The 20,839-nt window shown below is 42.6% G+C and overlaps 1 protein-coding gene across 1 annotated transcript; it reads left to right on the top strand.

The window, feature by feature from the left end:
• The first annotated feature begins 1,213 nt into the window (after positions 1-1,213).
• LOC143332759 (transcriptional regulator ATRX-like) lies at positions 1,214-20,641 on the top strand. Its single transcript, XM_076750532.1, has 35 exons — positions 1,214-1,367; positions 3,746-3,852; positions 3,938-3,993; positions 4,947-4,975; positions 5,077-5,198; positions 5,298-5,414; positions 6,296-6,405; positions 6,738-6,805; positions 6,914-8,700; positions 9,008-9,068; positions 13,468-13,622; positions 13,841-14,017; positions 14,097-14,205; positions 14,860-14,956; positions 15,061-15,246; positions 15,329-15,473; positions 15,705-15,814; positions 15,995-16,138; positions 16,238-16,415; positions 16,507-16,644; positions 16,797-16,972; positions 17,062-17,179; positions 17,287-17,414; positions 17,495-17,568; positions 17,753-17,859; positions 17,932-18,088; positions 18,192-18,283; positions 18,381-18,486; positions 18,590-18,767; positions 18,849-19,040; positions 19,149-19,292; positions 19,435-19,506; positions 19,601-19,696; positions 19,858-19,986; positions 20,074-20,641. Exons 1-35 carry the CDS (start codon positions 1,348-1,350, stop codon positions 20,164-20,166), a joined length of 5,778 nt encoding a protein of 1,925 aa, XP_076606647.1. The 5' UTR covers positions 1,214-1,347; the 3' UTR covers positions 20,167-20,641.
• Positions 20,642-20,839: the final 198 nt, after the last annotated feature.

The raw sequence follows: 20,839 nt of genomic DNA, 5'->3' as shown, positions 1-20,839 counted from the left end.
TACACTAAATAATAGCCTATTGAGCATGACCTTAACTAACAAAATGTACCAGGTGTTGTTAAAGATTTTGACAGAGGGTAGAGAAACATTGACAGTTTTAGGATACATCTTAGTGCAAGGTAATTAGCACTAGTCAAAACTGTAAGCATGAGTACAATGGATCCGATGTGAGACAGCTAGTAGCAGTTACTGAATGCAACTCCAGTTCTAGGAATATGTAGGTAGCACTCAACTTGGCATCGCTATTGATTAATCTCCTTCAAGACTCTGCCTCAGCACCTGACACAGATCTTTGCACTGACCACCCAATCAGTGGGTAGCAGTCACGTAATACAAAACCATACTGCATCTGCTGCTGATTTCCCTTTGAGCTCAGCAACTGGGATAGAACAAACGCCACCTGGGCCAGTAGTTAGAGGGCTATGCATGTACTCATGGAACTGAAGTTGCATCCAATAACTACTACTTCTATTTTGTACGCACAACACCCTCTAACAGGCTTCACTATTGGTTACCACCGGAGGCAAAGGCTGTTAGGGATGTGATGTACCTACCTGGACCCAACTGCTGACTGGGCATAAGAGTTCTAATGGTCAAGTCAAGAGTCCACATCAGTCAGGATCCCTAAATCACTCAGCTTCTCCCTCTCAACTGCCAAACCAAGAGGTGCTGTTCCAGGATGGGAGGAGAAAAGATGCTCTCTCCTGCCTGTACTAATATGCAGGCAGGTCTGGGAATGGCCATGTCACCTGGACTAGGTCTTGGACCAACCAAGTGCTTGGGTGTTCTGGACTACCACTATGAGACAAAACTGCTGCATGCTGATCCTGTGAAGCAGTGGCATCATCAGCCGTGAGAGAGGGCCTGCTACACAACATTAAACTTGACATTCCAGCGACATCATAGTCTGACAAATGTCTTGCTGAGTGCTGTCTGTACTCAAGATGGCTGACTAAAAAAGGGCGATGAGTGGCTTTTATATTAAATTGCTACATACAGTTGCTGATCCTAAGCCTCCAACAGGGTTAACTAAGAGCGAAGCCCGTTAGAGGGCGTCTTACTCAAAACGAGAACAAAAAAGACAACGCTAGTATCTGATCCGCACTCCGGTGCAGCAGGTGGCGGTAAAGCGCGATAAGTTAACATTGTCGACCAAGTGCGTTAAAAATTACTGAAAGAAGAGAAACGGCCCATTCACTGGTTGTCAGTTCTTCCCTCCTAACAGCTTTGGCCATGGCTGGTGAGGGGATTTTCAGAGCAGATTGAGCTGAGTGTGTACGACAGAATATACTGACATCATGAGAATATAAGGACTTGAACGACTTCGTTGTTCACCTGCTTCGCGATATGTCTGCAGCAATGTTGAGGTAAAACTGCGAAATGCGGTTGTCCAACAGAGTATAATGGCGAGTTAGATTAGCAACCAGCTAGCTGCCTCAGCTAACAACAGTGACACCATAACTGTTAAATAACGACATTTCTAGTTTAGCTAGCTATTGACTTAAATGAAGTATCCGTAACAGGGCTAACACAGGGTCACAAGAATTCGAGAAAAGGTGTTTTCTTGACGTCTCAGATGTAATGTTAGCTAGTTTTTCTTAGCCAACGTTACTGCTACATTAAACGTAACATAACATAACACAAACTATATACACACTTGCTAAGCCTTTACATAGATAGGTGAAGACACGTAAAGAACAACCAGGTAGCCAACACGAATGTAGTCTTATACTCTACCCACTCTACTCTTTGTATGAGTCAGGGTACACCAAAAACACAAACACAAGTATAAGGCAGTGCAGTTCAACAGCTTCACAACCAACCTCCGAAAAGACCATAAACATACATCAGCACCTCCCCGAGACAGTTTAAACAAAAACCGATCATTTCAGTCTTCGTGGACGGAGGGTTTGTTGCACTTTGATACAACTACATTAGCTTCTTCATTTACAAAAGAGGGACCGAACCATCCCACCATGCTGCAGTAAGAGCTGTGGGATTTGGGTGAAACGAAACTTACCCAAGACATGCTTCTCTCCGTGCTCAGCTAACTAGGAGGGCAGTCTATGTAAGCTGATGCACTCGAAACTACATTTTCTCTGCTTTTTGCAGAAAATTTATCAGGCGTCATTACACTTGTGACATAGAAGAGATCATGCATCACTAACTTCATTAGCAATGTAAAAATCCTTTACTCACTTTAACTTATTCAGTGGCTGTTTCCAGCTCAGGCTGGACCTTCTCGAGGTGTTTTGAGGTCCGAAGACTAGATTGAGCTGGTCCCTTTTCCACAATGATGAGTTGCAGATTTGCAGACACCAAATCCACAGAGCATTCTGGTGGTTTTTATCAGTTTCTAAGTCAAATATAAAAAAAAAAGAGTCACAAGTAAGTTGTCCTCAAAAGTCAAAGATGTACCCCAACTCATAATACCCAATTTACAGCATGAGTTGGGATGTGTCAGTTCAAGGCAGGATGGATTGCTGGTGAAAATTGCTCCAGGTTAATGGTAAACATATTTGTGTTGTTGAAATGAGCAGATCCACACACTAACAAGCCCCTGTTCACACACAGTATCCCAGTATCGAGCACAAGCCGCTCTTCCTCAGAGTTCTGATGAATTCTGTACAGAGTTACCATCTTAAATGCTCATAATGCATCTTACAAGCACCCATTACAAGTTGTCATCAGTCAAAAAGTAGTAAAGAAAAAAAGTACTTTTCTAATTGAGCATACACAAATTAATATCTAGGCTCCATGTATACAAAAGTTACATAAAGAAATTCACAGTATACATACAAGTCATATGGGGTATATGATTTGTATGTATACTGTGATATACCAATATGTAAATACTCTATAACAGCATCAGACTAAATAGATACACTATACTAAATGCTATTTACAAGCACATGTGGCATATCACACATGTTACAAATTGCCAGTCAGGAAGTAGCAAGAATATATCAATATTAAGCATTTACACAGATTACAGTTACTATGTAAAGCACTCACTTGGTGCATGTGATTTCTTTCTTGTAATGCCCTTTGAGCTCCAATTCCAGTATGAAAGGTGCTATACAAATAAAGCTTATTATTATTATTACTATTACAAAAGGTACAGGTAAAATCACGGTATATACAGGGGACATTTAAAGTATGTATATAAATCATGTACCCCCAATATTTTGCATCATAAAGGCTGTCACATATTAAACATATTAAACATACACATATTACAGTTACGTATATCCAGCTTCTGTTTTTCCTCTAACAGCCTATGATTAACATGTCCAGGCTGCTAATAAGAAAGAAAATGGAGATATGCTTTCTGTGCTGATGATGATGGCCTGAATACTCCATTAGTCCGCTGATCGATGCACAATAAACTCAGCTGTTGATAGCTTTAGAGTTTAGGCTGTGTCCTCCTATGAATCAGGCTGAACGTTGAATTGCCTGGCTCCTTTTAAGGAGCCTTTGAAATGCGACAGTCTTGTCAGGTTTTATTCATCACTCTTTCTGGAAAGCTGAAATGTAATACTTTGTGAAACATGATATTTTCTTTCCATATCCCAGGTAAGTGGGTGTCTACTGCTGTATGGCACAGTTCATGTCAAAATTCACTCCGTATTACTAATACTAACAAAGTGTATTAATCTGGCTTCTAATAAGTGAGTTGATTAATGAGCGAGCCATTTGTAACTGTGATGTGAACCATAACCACACTCTTTCTTCTTGACTATAGCACCACTACCAGCAAGCTCAATGTATTGGTCAACAAACTGCATGAGTACTTGGCTCATTCAACTGTTGAGGACAGCAATGGTACTCCACCCTCAGAGGATGCTGATGGTACAGCTTTTGATTAATTGCGGGTGATAGCAAAATTCTTGTCATGTTTAAATGCTTTAGAAACATATTTGACTTCTGTTCACAGGTCTGACAAATAGGGGCTGCTCTGTGGGAAACTCAACAGGTCCTGCTGCAACAGAGGTAACATTCTTGGTTTTTTGTCATATCCATTATCAAGTTTTGCACATAGGTGAAACTAAAGGTGCCAATAACCTTTTCGACTGGATCCAGCACAAAATTTGGTCACATTCAGAATCCATATATCAATGCTATACATTTCACTGTACTGTACAGACTGATGGTCATTCGATGGCGTTTCTATTTCTGTGCTTGTTATTAAATGTCATGACCTTTAAATCAAATGTAGCCTGCATGAGGTATGGCAATAATGCAGAGGGGATGCAGGAAGGATGAGCTAAGATCAATATGTAATTGTTACCAGCATCAGCCCCACAGCAACTGTGTATATGAGGGCCTTCCATTTCATCTGATTAGTGCTCTTTACTGACATCTTAAGACAGTTGTGTTTTCCATGGAATTTGTACGATGTGAATTGTCAAAGGGCAATTATGCATGCAGTAATTTCCACCACGATGTATATTGATTAAATCTTGTAAAACCAGTACCAGGTTGTTGAACAATAACCACTCAAATATCTGTGTGTCTTGCACACCTCATACAGGTTGGTTATATCACGGCATTGTGCAAAGCAGTCCTTGTGACCTTGAGACATCATGAGTTAGAAGTTGGCCTGATGCTGTGATGAATGACATGATGTGACAGAACAGACTCATGTCCGCTGGATAGATTTGCATCCTTACTCATTCCCATGTGGCGTGTGTGCCTCTTGCCACAAAAATGTCAAAAGTACACTGCCATTACCTCTGATTATGTTCCCACGTTTATGTTTTTAGCTGGTAGGAGTGTAATCTATGATGGTCTTTAGAAGGTGCAGCTCGTAATACGTAACTGTATTGTTTAAGTGCTAGCCTCTGAGTGAGCATCCCCTTTAGGATATTACTGCAATGGTTTTAACACCAAAGTGACTCATAGTACCAGTGACAAATAAACTAATAAACTGTCTTGCTTTCTAGGCCGGACTAGATACCAGATACTCAAGGAGGTGAGTTGGCATTTCATTTGTATTATGCAAGCATAGATGAAGCACCATGATATGTTGCTAAGCTCTGCAATTCAATTTTTTCTCTTTTACTGTTACTACAGAAAACCTTCTGTTGTCATAAAGCACTCTGGACTGGATGAATCTGGGGACTCAAATGCAAGTGAGGACTTGGATGCACCAGTAAACACAAATGGTCACCTTGATATCACTAGATTGCCGAAAGGTAGGTCTTAACCTTTTCCTCTAATATTTCTACGTTCTGATTAACATATTTAATAATGATGGCACATATTTGAGTTATTGACATATTTTGTTTATACAGGCACTGTACTCGTGAGGCCTGAACCTGTTGATAATGGAAGAGATGACTTCAGGGGTCCAGAGTTTCGCAACCGGAAATCAGGCGTACTGCGCAAAGAGTTTTCAAGAAGACGTGGAGGTCAGTCACTACTGGGGGATTTTTGCCATAACATTGCATATCACTTGAAGATGAATCAGGCAGTGATTAAAAAAAAATAAATATATATTTTTTTTTTCAGTAACCCTGATTTAAAAAAAGTTGGGATGCTGTGTAAAGCAGAAATAAAAACAATCTCCTTCATACAGTCATGTGTTCACAAAGTGGTGAACCCCGCTCAATCCTTGCTTGTGAATGACTGAGTCTTTCCTGTTTATCTTAACTTTCCCAGGCTTTTGTTGGCTCTATCCAACTTATATCCAACAAAACATGTATTTATAAAAATCAATGAAGCTGATGAGGGAAAAACATTCACATTATATTGTCTTTGTACTGTTTTCAATTGAATATATGTCAAAAAGGATTAGCAAGTATCACATTCTGTTCTCTTTATCCTTTACACAGCTTCTCAACTTTCCTGTAAATGAGTTTGTACAACCTAATATATATAGTAGTGGTCACACAGATCAATTCAGCAACAAATGAAACAAAAGAAGGCACTTGTTGGAGGTACAGATCCATTGATTGCTTGCGGACAAAAGACAGACTGAAAACCCACTCCTGTGGTCAAAGAGAGCTGAAAATTCACTTCACTTGCACTGCAGCTCGGCCGTTATCTTGTTTTAAGAGACATGACTGATACGTGACTTTGAAAAAGAGCTGCCTGAAGTGCTTCTCTCCCAGTCTGCAGTGCTTACGGCAAGTTTTTGTATCCTAATCAGTGGTCTTGCTGATGGACGTCTTACCTGGAGAATGGATTTAAGTAGAGATTGAACGGAGTAGTCCCACACCTTTTTAAGCTGTCCATCAAACCATAATTAATAACCCTTTTTGTTGCTAATGACAGTGGTGTGCTTTCATAGGAGTTGAACACATGGAAATTGTCAGTTGCACCGCATGTGGCCGACAAGTTAACCACTTCCAGAGAGACTCCCTCTATCGACATCCAGTTCTGAAAGTACTTATTTGCAAGGTGAGTCATCTTATTTATCAGAAACAATCACTCAGAAGAGTATGAATTTAAAATTTGATGTGACCTTTAAGTAAAGATATATCAATATGTACATCTCTTCACAAGTCAGAAACCCTGGAAATCATACTTAACTGTATGCTTTTATCAAGATGTAAAACTGTACGTAATTGTTTTTTAAGGTGGCACCACCGTGAGGCGGTAATTCTAGTTGAAATTTTGAATGGAATTTAGAGTACATTAGGGTAGAGTTTATAAAAGTTCCCTCACTGTTTCTAATTTAGCTTTTGTCCAAGCTGTTTGTAACTCTTCCATTAAATTTTTTGTTTCCTCAGTCTTGCTACAAGTATTACTTGAGTGATGACATCAGTAAGGATGGAGATGGAATGGACGAGCAATGCAGGTGAGATTTGTTCTATTTGATATTGTAACCGAAATGTAATCATTGTCCTTAGCTTACTGTGAACAAATCTTTTCTCCACTGTATTTATCATATTTGTTTCTCGTGCAGGTGGTGTGCTGAAGGAGGCAACTTGATCTGCTGTGACTTCTGCAGTAACGCTTTCTGCAAGAAGTGTATTCTACGAAATTTGGGAAGGAAAGAACTGTCTGGCATTTTGGAGAGCAAATGGTACTGCTATGTGTGTAGCCCCGAGCCCCTGTTTGACCTGGTGATGTCCTGTGACAGTGTCCTTGAGAACATGGAGAATCTGTGGCATCAGCAGCGCAGGAGGAATCGAGTCGAGCCGGAGAAATCTGAACTTTACGACATGTTGCCTCACTTACCACAAAATGTCTCTCTGGATAAATGGGATCACACCGGTATGGATGGTAATGTGGTGTTCAACTATAACACGCTGCAGGTTTCCAAGGATGTTACCAAAAAGGCCAAACATTTAGTGGACTCTGCCAACATCTTAAATCGAACATTTGTCAGTTTCATTCATTCTGTGACAACGAACAAACAAACACCTGTTGTCCGCAATCTGTACCTGAACTCTTTTCTGTCTGTAGTTAAAGGCTTGCGGAAATCACTTGCAGCACTTGAGGATAGCCTTAAGGAAGAATTCAGTGACTTGGATGTCTTGAGCTGTTGGGAGAAGGTCCTTAGTGATGACTTTGATACGCAGCCTGTGACAGAAGCAGACACAGAGCTGGAGATCGCAGATGAAAGATGCTTGAGTGACTTGCAGAAATTGGCAGCTGAACATTTGGTAGATGATGATTCTGACTCCAAGGGCTTCACAGACGGGAGAATTGCACTTGACTGCCCTGGGGAGGACATGGATTCACATTCACATGAAGTCAGACAAAGGGCCCAAAAAATTGGCCTGAAGCCTTTTGAAAGTGGGTTCAATATGACAAAAAAACTAGTCGTAAAACTGACACCTGTACTTATGGGGCAGGAGCCGTCCTCTGATATCGCGAAGATGGAGGTGGACGCCCACATGAAGGACAAGAAGTCAGAGAGGAAGGATGCATCAGAAGATGAACAGACAGGTGTTGTAAGTGCTAAAGCTGACAGCAAGATGGGCAATGACAACTCTAGTGCGTCTGTACACCAAGAAGAGGAGCAAGGCAATCGACGGTCCCCTCGTGTAAAGACAACACCTTTGCGTAGACCAAGTGATGTCAAAGCCAAAACGTCTCTTTCAGCAGCGGACAGTGACAGTGACAGTGACCCTGAGGAAACCTCCAGCACAGTACCAGCCAAAAACACAGAAGAGCAAAGTTTGAGCAGAGCAAGAGACGACTCTGACTCAGATGAAGTCCCTGCAGCCCTGCTTGAGCGAGCAGCTATATCACAAAGCTCTGACGAGCCCCAGAGTGATGAGGATGGTGGAAAAGCATCAACTAAGGTGGCCAAGAAATGCCTATTTTGGCTCACTAAGAACGCCCCGATCTCATCAGAGCAGATGCGCCGCAAACGCAAGATGCTGGACCGCTCCCCCGAGTCCGGCTCATGTGACAGGAGGGTAAAGTCTCGGAGGGACAGTGGGACGGATTCCTCTAGTGATGATCAGGAATTACAGAAGAAAATACGACACTTGAGTACGCTGAGGTCAATAGGGAAGCCTCACCTTGTCACAAGGGAGGACAAAGGTGTGGATAGGAAGGTCAAAATGCAGGCCGGGAAGTCCAAGGCTAAATCTCGTCAGCAAGCAACGGAGTCGACATCCTCATCAAGTGAAGATGTACATGACGATGACTCCGGGAGTGATGGAAGTGATCAGAAGATGAAGCCAATCACTGAAGATATGGCCTTACTGGGGGCAGCAACATTCCACCAATCATCAGGTAAGTCTCATTTATGATTATGTATCAAGATCTACAGGATATCTTGTCAATGGTCATGATAACCAGATGACTAGTTTGCCAAATTACTGGTGGAAAGCTTAACAGCTAATGCTAGCTCCCACTCACCACTGGGTTTACTAACTGTGATGTCATGCTCTTTTTAATGACTCAATGCTACTGCTAGAGGGTTTAATGAGTTGCATGGAGGCATCTCTTGGCATGTCAGTTTAATGCAACTTACAGTTCACTGAATCAACATCACTTTCTTAATTAAACAATTTGTGTCTCAAATTGTTTGCTTTTGTAGGAGATGAGGAGCAATCTGGGCCCTCGTGGGCAGCAGAAGAAGATGACGATCCAGAAAATAGGTATGGTTCCAAAAGCCCGGATGTAGAGTATGTAAAACACCATAGGTGTGGAAGAAAGGCTGCAACTTCGAACCCCAACTTCTGTGCCAAATCTAGCAACACGCGTGTCATTCACACTCAGTTGCAATCTATTCAAACGAGACCAAAACGTAGCTGCAGTAGGGCCCCTGCAATCAAATACACATTCTAGAGGTACACTGTGAAGTCCACGTTATGATGCAGTGAGACTGAGCCTGTGAATGATGAGCAACACTTTCTGCTTGTTTCTGTTTTATTTAGTGTTCAGTTCAGTATATATGTAAATGCAGAGAAACATTTGAGTGAAGAGTTTATTATTATTATTTCTTCTACCATATTTGTATTCTCTCCTTGGCTAAGCTTATGAAAAAGGGAAAACCCTGCAGTTGACCCACATGGAGAGGTGTGAGCATACATTTGGACAATGAATGAAGCATATTTGGCCTTACAGCTCAGCCTGTTCATGTATGACAGGTTTGTTTTCAGTGACAGTATTACAACTTTTTTGAAAGTTTTGAACATCAGTGTACTCTTGCCCAAAGAACTGTTGTCCTCCACTGAGTCGCTTTATTAACTTAAGGAAATGAAATTTTGTTATTTACAGGTGAAGTAGAAAGTTTGAAACGTGCTTGCCAGATTATCTGCACACAATTTGGAAAATAAAATTGTAAAGGTTTTTTTCCACCCAATCTCTAAATGATTCACTTGGCCTAATCAAGACAAAACGGGACAAGGACTGTTTGTTAAAATATCTGTAAAATATGTGTACCTGGCTCTGTAAATGCTTTATGTTATTCAGCCTTTGAGTTCTTTCAGGCACAAAAGTTACATTTCCTTTCTGAGCACTCAGTATATTTAGTAATTCTTCTGCCACATGTTATTTGAGCTTCATTTAGGGCTGTGTTTTCGTGAATGGGCTTATATTTGATGCCAGTTCAGAGTGTGATTTATTACTTATCAACTATAATGATGGTGTCGTGATCATCTGTATCTCAGGATATGCTATAGGGCTACTCACTGTCTAGCTGACAGGAAATTGGAATATTTTCAAAACATTTTCTGGTCATAAATGCCCAAAGCCCCCCATAGCCCTCACCCCAAAACACCATAAACAATTGTAACGTGTTTTATTGGTGTAGATTTTTACAATATGCAAATCATGGTTGGCACTTCCCTTAACAGCAGACTGCAGTAGATGCAGTTTGGGGTGCATACCAATTGACATTCCTTATTCGAGAGTGATGGTGCTTTGCAGTGGTGTCAGCATCAAGGCTCTGGTATCTGCACTTCGCTGCCATGATGAATAATAAATACATTGTATTGGGACATAATGCTCTAGAATCTGGTATGTAGTGTGTCTTCTTTTGAAACAAGTTTGTATGCAAGCTGCTAGTTCTGGGGTCCGGAAATACTGCCTTTACCACAAACAGCCGTCCCACTGGGCCACTGACACTCCCACAGTCACCGAATGTAGTTCAGAGCAGGCTGTACCGCAGACTGGCGTTCACTGGATGCCTTGAGTGCTCATTTGTAGTGAATTACATCAGAGCATGTGGCGCATTCAGGATAGTACTGGCCTCATTGACTGTCCCAAGAGCCTCAAGTTAGAAACATGACGTTCAGGTGCCGTTTCTCCAAGTGATCTCAATGACAAAATGACACATTGTAAGTGTTTGGGTTTTGATGAGCGGAGCTGTCGTTCAGCCATCCTGTCAATCAATGCTTTATTAGTTATCATTGCTGCTACTATTCTGTACCGTTCCTACACATGTACCTGGTCAAAGTGCTACTACTGCACTTCGTATGAATGTGCACTTTTGCATGTATTCAGTATGCTATAGTCATGATTAGAGGGCTGACATGTCTTTTTTCAGGGTTTGTATCCCTACAAATAAAGATTTAGGTTAGCAAGTAGTTTGAAGTGGTTTGCATAAGACTGACACTATCGAGACACGAGGGAATCTTTGTCAGTGCTCCTGACTGTTGTCGTTAAGCATCATTTGGTCAGTAAACCCCACTAGAAATGACATAATTGACCGAATAACCCTTCATGACCACAGTCATGACATTCATAAAGACTCCTTCATGTTAATGTTGTTTGTCATGTCATGGTCTCCTGTCACGTGCCTCCAGAAATAACTCTTTGTATAGTTGAAGTTTGGTCGTTCGTGCAGAAGAGTCATGAAAAGCCGCATTGACGTATTGTTTTCCTGCCATTCATGTGTGTGGACTGTTTAGCCAGCTCAGCCAGGAAAAGCCTCAGTTGTATATGTGCGTCATGTGCCCGAGAAGCTTCAGTTGGAAAGAATGAGCCCCATCGTGGAACACTGTATCCAGTTCTTACAGTATAATGGTACCCTGCTCAAACCAGTGAGGAGAGACAGTAGAAAAACCTGGTTAATCAAACTGATACACATCACACTGTCAGCAGTGTTCATCGGAAACATACTTGTGTTTTTGTTCTGTATGTTTTACCCCACTTTCTATACGCAGAGTATACATTGGTGCTGACCATTTTCTAAAGCATACTGTAGCTTTTAACACGCTTTATTTTAACCATATTTAGACTCGCAGAGACTTAAACCCTGCTTGAAACGTCACCCAGCTGGGTTTTTTTTTTTTTTTTTTTTTTCTTCCTGAAGTAGTGCAGATAAATTCAATTTGTGTTAAAAAGCCTTCCGGGTCAGTGCTGTAAAATGTTAACGAGAAGGTTGTATATCTGAGAATTGAGAGTGGGCTGTGAAACAACAACCGTCATAATGCAAGAAGCGACCAAATTCACACTGTGCCTTTTTAATGACATCCATGTTTGTTTCTCATGTTTTTTTCCAGGTCGGATTTTCTGACAGCACAGCAGTGAATGCAGTGCTGTTAGGCAACAATCACTTAAATCTGGGATATTGTAGCCTGCTTTTGGCATCAAGTCATTTTTTTTTTCCCCCCCTAAAGTCTGTTTTTAGGTGAAGTCATAGCACAACCCTATCTTCAGAAAAATGGTCAGCAAAAATGTAAAGTTTACATTGTTTGTAGTTAGTGGGATAAAACATGAAAAGTACTGTTATATTCCTTTGAGGTCCACACAGCATGCGACAATAATGCCAGATTCATGTGAGGCGGCATGTTCATTTCTTTCAGTGTTATTCTGTTTGGTGTTTCATCCTTTTTCCCAGTTGAAACATGTCAAATGAGATCCAAGGCTCCGGTCTGTTACTGCTGCTGTTGTCTGGCATTGCTGTACTATGAAATTACAATAAACTCTCATCGGACGCTTGATTAAATGTCAGTGAAAATGGCGTTTTTCCGATGTCCAGTGACCTGCACTGACAACTCACTGTGACATCGCTGTGAGACCTGCGTCCAATACAGGTTGCTTGTTGAGAAAGGGTTTATAAGGGACGGACAGTTGACGGAGTAAGCTCTCATGAGTGATTACAGCCCCGGGTTGTGAAATGCAAGTTGAACACTGGAAGAGTTGAAGGGAAAGTAATTTTGCAGACTAATGTCTGAGTGTTGAAAACAGGATATGGTATTAAAAACCATAAACTTTTTACCTTTCTAAAACATCATGTTTATCATGAACCGCATCAGATTATGCTCATAATTTCCTTATTTTTGAATCTTTATGCTCCACTGGAGTATAAAGGGGATTAAAAACAGATGAGATTCATTTCATCCTGAGTAAATATTTATGTCCAGATGTTGTTGGTAATTTGCTGTTTTTGTGTCCCACATGGTTTTGCCCCCATTTTCACACAATATTAATTAGCTGGTAGTAGCAGAGGAGTGTGTTGCCATCCAGTCAGCTCGCAGGCCGTGTTCAAAATGCCTGTAACTTAAGCAGTCATGACTGGATGAAGGAGAGATCAGTGTCTGTCAGACTCAAGCAAGCACAACACATTGTAGGAGAGAAGATCAAAGTGTGCCTGCCGCTCCCCAAAGGAGAATAAACTGAGAACATGTCTTTCTGTTTTTTTCTGTGAACAATTTTTGTTTGTTGTAATAAATTCTTACTCTTAAAACGTCTCGGTCTCGTTTTTATCTTGGTTTTCTTTGGCAGTTATTTCAAAAGTGCTTCGTCCAGTGTTGTGGTAGTTCACTTTAATCGGCCTGTGACTTCACGAGCAGAGCTTTATATTGGCACATAATGTGGATTAATCAGAAGTGAGTCACTAAAGCTGTCTGATCTGATTTTTAAGGCCAACAGCGTTTGGACTGTTGGCACCTAAACAGCACTTAAGGAACGATTTTTCTTAAATTTTCAAGTCCAACTGCTATTACACTCTGATCTTCCCCTAAACTATAACAATATCCAGCTGCAGACAATGTTACTGATCATGAACTGAACTTCAGGTACCTTTTCCCTCTTTTCTACTTTTGAAAGAATCGCTAAGAAAATGCTTTTGGCCCAAATCAAAGCCAACTTCTCATCGGCCGATGATATCTCTTCGGATGAGGAGACGCAGGAGGATGAATCTGAGTCGGACGGCGACAAGGAGGTCAAACAAGGCTGTGAGGATATTGGAACAGAAGAAAATGGTAAGTTTTTTTTTTGTTTTTTGTTTTTTTTTAAGCACATTTGTAGCTTTCCTCTTGTGCGTCTTTTTTATAAGCACAAGTGTTTTCCAGTTTTAGTCATAGCTACGTTTAACATTCATACTTTACAACCAGAGTTGTGATTGGAAAGCTTCTTAGTTCTCAGTGCCTTTTGTGGGTTATAAATGGGGGAATAATGATAAAATATATCTCTGCCACAGAGGAAGACTTGCCTTCAGAACCATCTGACACCTTGTCTGGTGGGGCCAGCGCCAGGCACCATCTTCTCCGTCACAAACTATCCTTAGATGAGGGGACGTCGAGTGACAAGGCCACGGCAGAGAGTGAAGCAGGAAAGCAGGAGAGCAGGCAAAGGGCCGGCCGCCAGCACCTGAGCTGTAAGGACACCTGTGACATGATCAGTCTGAGCAGGCAGCACCTGCTCTTCTCTAAAATCTGATTTTGATTCCTTTCAAGCTGACGGTGAAAGCGATGGTGACAGTAACAAGTCCGAGCCAGAAGATCTTGGGATGAGCGAGGAGCTGAGTCAGTCAGAAGACGAGGACAATGAAGACGGAGCCAGAAGGTGCATTCACTTCAGCTGCCATCGACAATATCAAAAACAAAAAAAAGTAGAAAGAAATGTCGCTGTCTTTGATTTTAAATTTCAGTTCGTGGTCCAACTATATAATGAATTCAGCTGTTCTTAACACACCTTGACTTTACTGGATACACTCAGAAATATACTGAAGTGCTTTAGTTTGCTATTAGAATCAATACCACAAAGGGATAACACACGTCTTTCCAGGCCGCAAATATTTGCTTGTCATAGCAGGAAAAGCACAGTTGGAACTCCTTTCATGAAGCCGAGCCCTGGACCCAGCTAAATGATGTGCTTTACCTGCTATTACAAATGAAAATGTCTGCTGTGAAAACTAAAAATGCTAAAATGTGTAATGGTAGCACAAGTAGAGTGGGGTTATACGGCAACATCTATCCACCGTTTGCTAGATTGTCATCAACTGTGCAGGTGTTCATGCTATTGTGTCCACCCCTGCTGCTGCGCACTGACTGAGCAAGTTCAGTGAGTTTTCCTGTAAAAGAGGCCAAGAGCATTACCAGTCAGCCAGAGGAGGAAACAGGCAGCACACATGAAGCAGAACAAGGCTGAATTTATTAAACAGATGTTTGTTGGATCACATTTTTTCACACTGAATGTTAACCTGTCTCCTCTTTTTAGCTCCAGATCATCCTCTGAAGTGAATGAGACACCTCGTAGTTATGAACAGAAGAAGCAGGTGCCCTGCATTTGGTTGTCTGACTCCTGCAGTGAAAAGGTAGCAGCTGATGTCATACCAACTACTTTTACCCCCCCCAGGCGAGGAAAAGGCTCTTGGCTCCAGTGTCTAACGGTCACGTTGCTCTTTCTGTGTTCGAGCAGAGTGATAACGAGGATGCGGATGAGGAGATGAGCGACAGTAAAAGCACCCCCAAAGGGCGCAAAAAGATCCGCAAAATCATCGAAGACGTGAATCTCCGTGCGGAGACCCAGGAAGCCCTCAGAGAGGAGGAGGAGAGATGCAAACGACTGGCTGATCGGGAACAACAGATGGAGGACAGGAGAGAGGTACTGCACACGTGAAAGGTTTGCTGCTGACAGTGGCACTTTTTAAAGATCTGCTGTTTGACCGTCCGGCATCGTTTTCCAGATAATTGTTATAGAGGACGAGAATTCCCAAGTCACGTGTCCCATTACCACCAAGCTGGTCCTGGATCAGGAAGAGGAGACCAAGAAGCCTCTGGTTCAGGTGCACAGGAACCTGGTGACGAGACTGAAGCCTCACCAGGTGGACGGTGAGCTCGTGCTCTCTTCTCGCTCACGCTGAGGAGGACATTGCTTTATTGTTACGCCCGATACAGGCAACACTGAGAGCATCAGTTAACACAGTTCTAGTTTACCTCAGTGATACATTTGGATTTTACTGGTGTAGAGTTTATATATCTTCACTGCACATTTTCGCAGTTGAGCTCCATTTTTGTGTTCAGGCAAAACTTAGTTAGCGTGATCTGTTTCTTGTCCCACAGGTGTCCAGTTCATTTGGGACAGTTGTTGTGAGTCTGTGAAGAAGGCCAACTCTTCTCCTGGGTCAGGCTGTATACTGGCACATTGCATGGGCCTGGGAAAGACTCTGCAGGTGAAGACATACGCATATCCACCCCCGACATTCTTGATTGATCCTAAACAAACAAATACACCAAGCTTTTTCAAGTCACTTTACATATTGCTGGTGGCACAGAGTGCACCCTGACATTAACATGATTTATGTGTGGTGGTTTTTCCATGCTTTCATATTCATAGCTGTGTTATTTCACAGGTGGTAACGTTCCTCCACACGGTGCTGCTGTCAGAGAACCTGAAATTCAGAACGGCACTGGTCGTGTGTCCACTGAATACTATCCTCAACTGGGTCAGCGAGTTCAAGAAATGGCAAGGCAGCATGGGACAGGACAAAGTAAAGGTACGCAAATTCTGTGTTTGAGAACATGCATTATGTCTCACTCTTTCACATGTACAAACACGTGTGATTATTGTTCAAACACAAAAATACTATGGATAGGTTACAGAACTGGCTACAGTAAAGCAGCTTCCAGATCGACTCAGAGCTCTGCAGGGGTGGCAGAGAGACGGAGGCGTTTTGATAATGGGGTACGATATGTACCGCATCCTGTCACTCGCTAAGAAAATCAAGCACGAGGAGTGGAAGACAGAGCTGAAGAGCATACTGGTGGATCCAGGTACAACCACGTTGTAATGATGGTATTAAAATGTTTTCCGTGTCACTGATCAGTAGCTGTTCCTGATCCTCCCGTGCTTTTCTTTGTTCAGGTCCGGACTTCGTGGTTTGTGACGAGGGGCACATCTTGCGCAATGAAGCGTCCAACATCTCCAAAGCTATGAGTGCCATCAAGACGCGAAGAAGAGTCGTGCTGACAGGCACACCACTGCAGAACAACCTGATCGAGTGTAAGTGTGCGCCACGCCGTCATATCGAACACGAGGTCACAGTTTGCTGGAAGTGATGCAGAATATGATCCAAGGGTTGATTATATTCCCCACAGGTATGTCATTTCAAAATTCAACTCTTCGTATTGACGCAGCACATTTTGTTCCCCCAGATCACTGCATGGTCAACTTCATCAAGAAGAATCTTCTGGGCTCACTGGGTGAATTCAGGAACCGCTTTATCAACCCCATACAGAACGGCCAGTGCGCCGACTCCACGGCTAAAGACGTCCGCATCATGAAGAAGCGAGCACATGTGCTTCATGCTATGTTGGCTGGATGCGTGCAGGTGAAAAAAAAAAAAATGCTGCTAGTTGCAGGATACAGTTTGGTTTTATATTCAAGCTCTCACAACTCTGTTTTGTCTTTTTTTTTAAGAGAAGAGATTACACAGAGTTGACTCAGTTTCTGCCTCCCAAACGCGAGTACGTGCTCGCAGTGAGGCTCTCCTCACTTCAGTATCAGCTGTACCGCCGCTACCTTGATCACATCACTGGTAAGAATACACGCAGTAGTTAGAAATACAACTACAGAACAACATACTGTATGTTAAAGAAAATGAAAGTGAGACTGTTTTCATGACAGTGTTGCCTGTTTTTCCAGGGGTGGGCTCTCTGACTAACAGAGCAAAGGCGAGGACTGCAGCAAACCTCTTCAAGGACTTTCAGGTGCTCAGCCGAATCTGGACCCATCCCTGGTGCCTTCAGCTCAGCTACAACAGCAGAAAGAAGGTACAAAAAAGTCCCAGCGAGTGCATGTTGATTTCTGTGTTAGACTGACATCATGTGACGTGTTTTCAACTGACCTATAGGAATATTTTGAAAAGAAGAATCAATTTGAAACTGCAGCTCTGCTGAGAAATGAAGAACCCGCTGTGGCTGAGAGGTAAGACCTGTCATGTTCAGCATCACACCCCGCCTCAACAAATCACTGACCGCACGTCTAGTGATTTCTGAAAATATGTGGACATTGCATCAATGCATCATATCATCAACGAAATGTGAGAGAATTAAAGAGGAATGCTCTCTGAGGCCATTTATACATATTTCTTTCTACACTTGTTTGATAGTGCACTGAGAGAGAATGAAGGAAAAGACGAGAACACAGATGGCGGCGGTGCAGCGGCTGTAGATGATGTGTCCGAAGGCGCAACTGCCGCGCCAGCAGCAGTGGAAGGTATGAAAGCTCCATGTGTCACCGATCCTCACACCCTGCAGCTTGCACGCTAATGTAGTTTGTTCTGTTTAGGAGAAACAGCAGCCACCAGCTGGAGGTGTCAGAGTCTAGATGAGGACTGGTTCAAGAACCTGCTGTCTGAAAGGGACGCCAAGATCCGGGAGCACTCAGGGAAGATGGTGCTGCTGTTTGAGATCCTCAGAATGGCAGAAGCACTGGAGGATAAAGTGTATGTATCTCCTTTAACCTGAAGCACATTTCAACACAGGAACACTGCAAGTGGTCTATGAAGAGCTGACTGGTCATCACACGTCCCTTTTTGCATTTTTTAGGCTTGTGTTCAGTCAGTCCTTGATCTCATTAAACTTAATTGAGGATTTCCTTGAGGCTGCTCACCATGGCAGAGACGCTTCGTCATTCAAAGGTATTCTGTTCATGGCAAAGTTGATACGAATGCATGTAGGAACTGTTTTCCTTGACGGTGCTGTAGTTTTGATGCTGATGCTTCGTTGTTCCCACAGTGGGCAGCTGGATTAAAAACGTCGATTACTATCGTCTCGACGGTTCCACCACCGCTCCGCTAAGGAAGAAGTGGGCAGATCAGTTCAATAGCACAACCAATGTCCGGTACAGATGATCCGATTATCTTTCTATATAGATTATCCTGGAAAACGATTTGGCCCGAATGTTGACAGAATAATCTGATTTTAATTATTTATCTTTATTTCAGCGGCCGATTGTTTCTCATCTCAACGAGAGCCGGCTCACTTGGCATCAACCTCGTTGCTGCCAACAGGGTCATCATATTTGATGCCTCGTGGAACCCCTCGTATGACGTGCAGAGCATATACAGAGTGTACCGCTTCGGCCAGCTCAAACAAGTGTTTGTGTACCGCTTCTTGGGTCAGGTGAGCTCATCAGTTTACCTTTTTTTCCTGAAATTGAAACCTTTCAGTCCAGTTCATTGTGGTGGTCCTTTCCATGCACAGGGCACCATGGAGGAGAAGATCTACGATCGTCAGGTGACCAAGCAGTCTCTGTCCTATCGAGTGGTGGATCAGCAGCAGATTGAGAGGCACTTCACCCTGTCTGAACTGACTGAACTTTACACATTTGAGCCAGACCTGCTGGACGACCCAAACTCAAAGAAAAGCAGGAGACCCGCCTCTGTTCCGCCAAAGGTGACGTCGCTGTCGTTATTTTCAGGTTTCTGCTTTGACACCACGAAAACATCTGACACGCAAGCTTACATGGAACATTTGCAGTGACTATCCGTGTCTGTTTCTCAGGATGGAGTCCTCTTACAGCTATTGCAAACCTGCAAAGACCAGATAGTTTCTCTCCATGAGCACGAATCTCTGCTGGACCATAAACAAGAGGAGGAGCTCAGTGAGGCAGAACGCAAAGCCGCCTGGGACGAGTATGAGGCCGAGGTAAAGATCTGTACACCGCAAAGCAGAAATGATCGAGAGCAGGGCTCCATCTGCTCAAACTGCATGTCCTGGACTTAGATACGTGGTGTTTTGAGTGTTAATTCTATGTGTTTACTGTTTGTGTATTGTGTTGTTTCCTCAGTCAAACACAGCCAGCATGCCAGTCAGCTCCAGCCAGGACACTTTGGTTACGAAGACCAACGAACAGCTCTTGGTATGAACACATATTTCCTAAATGCTTTCCTAAGAGCCGCTGCTGGTGATGTTTGTGTCTCATACAACATATGACATGAAACATGTCCGTGCAGGAACTGCTGAACAAGACCAGAGTAAACGTATCGGTGGCCTTCCTGTCGCTGCAGAGGATTAGGTCCCACACCATCGAGGACTACATGTCACTACTGGTGAGTGACCTGAAGGTCTATGGTGATTAAATGGAATATGTGTAATTCTATATAGAAATAGAATGTATTTATTATTATTATTATATATTTATTTATTTACAGTTAAGATGAGCTGTTGAGAGCACCTTATGTGTGTAAACATTTATTTATTCATGTTACAGCGGCAGCAGTACCCTCAGCTGCCCGAGTCCGAGGTCAAGACCAAAGCTCAGATTTGGAAAACATATGACGAGAAGGAGCAGGAGCGCAGACAGGCCTTTTATCGAGAGGTTCTCACGCAGCAGCAATCGGTAAGTCATTTTTACACAAGTGTGCGTTTGTGTGTGTCTGCACATGCGTGTACAAACACTCTGTTTCTGTTTCCTGTTTCTTCACAGCTCACGCTCAGCATTCAGGCCATACTGAACAGTCGAAGAAATCAAGTGATGCAGACGACCGTGACCACTGTGAACCAGCCTGCGCAGACTTGAACGGGAGAGCGACGTTTCAGTGGGAGAGGAGAGCGATGTTTGGTTTCATCACACCACAGGGACCTTATTTCATCTAACCATGAATGTATGTTTTAGCAGCGAGGAGAGAGAAGTGTGCACTAAGCTCCTGTAGCATCGAGATAACAGCAGCAGTTTATCTGGTGTCCTGACAGTTTTGATTTGTAACTCTTGCAGCACTTTAACAGGATATGTAGCGCGATTGTACAAATATCCTTTACAAACCATTGACAAAAACTGGGATGTTCAGCCGCTTCATGTGTCATCATGTGACGTGTCACACGCAGCAGTTTGTGGGTCCAAACGGCAATTTGATGGTTTCCACAGTGGATGTTTACCGTGCTTGCCTTACTACTTATCCTTCATGTGTTTTGCTATTGAATGTGTTTATCATTTTATATGTCTGTTACCAGTTGTTATAACGCTGTAATAAATTAACTAAATAACAGAATTTACTTAGAAATTACTTTTGTCCATGTTTGTGAACCATCAACAAGATTAAGGCCGTGAGAGAAATGTTTAGAGCAGTTTCTCACTGTAGAGCAAAGATTTCTGTAATCTGGTGGAAGAGATCGACGCGCTATTGATGGAAATGTTGAGAGGGAGCTCTGTAGGAATTATGCAGGACAATCAATTTGTAACTTTGCGAGGGGAA

Source organism: Chaetodon auriga, chromosome 15 (assembly GCF_051107435.1).
Source record: "Chaetodon auriga isolate fChaAug3 chromosome 15, fChaAug3.hap1, whole genome shotgun sequence".
NCBI lineage: Eukaryota > Metazoa > Chordata > Actinopteri > Chaetodontiformes > Chaetodontidae > Chaetodon > Chaetodon auriga.
This window is presented reverse-complemented; position numbering and strand designations above follow the sequence as displayed.

Excerpts from the sequence above, each read along its gene's own strand:
- LOC143332759 (XM_076750532.1), top strand. The coding sequence starts at position 1,348 with ATGTCTGCAGCAATGTTGAG. Across the intron at positions 18,089-18,191 it reads GAAGCACTGGAGGATAAAGT|GCTTGTGTTCAGTCAGTCCT; the intron begins GTATGTATCTCC and ends TGCATTTTTTAG. Across the intron at positions 19,293-19,434 it reads GGGACGAGTATGAGGCCGAG|TCAAACACAGCCAGCATGCC; the intron begins GTAAAGATCTGT and ends TTGTTTCCTCAG.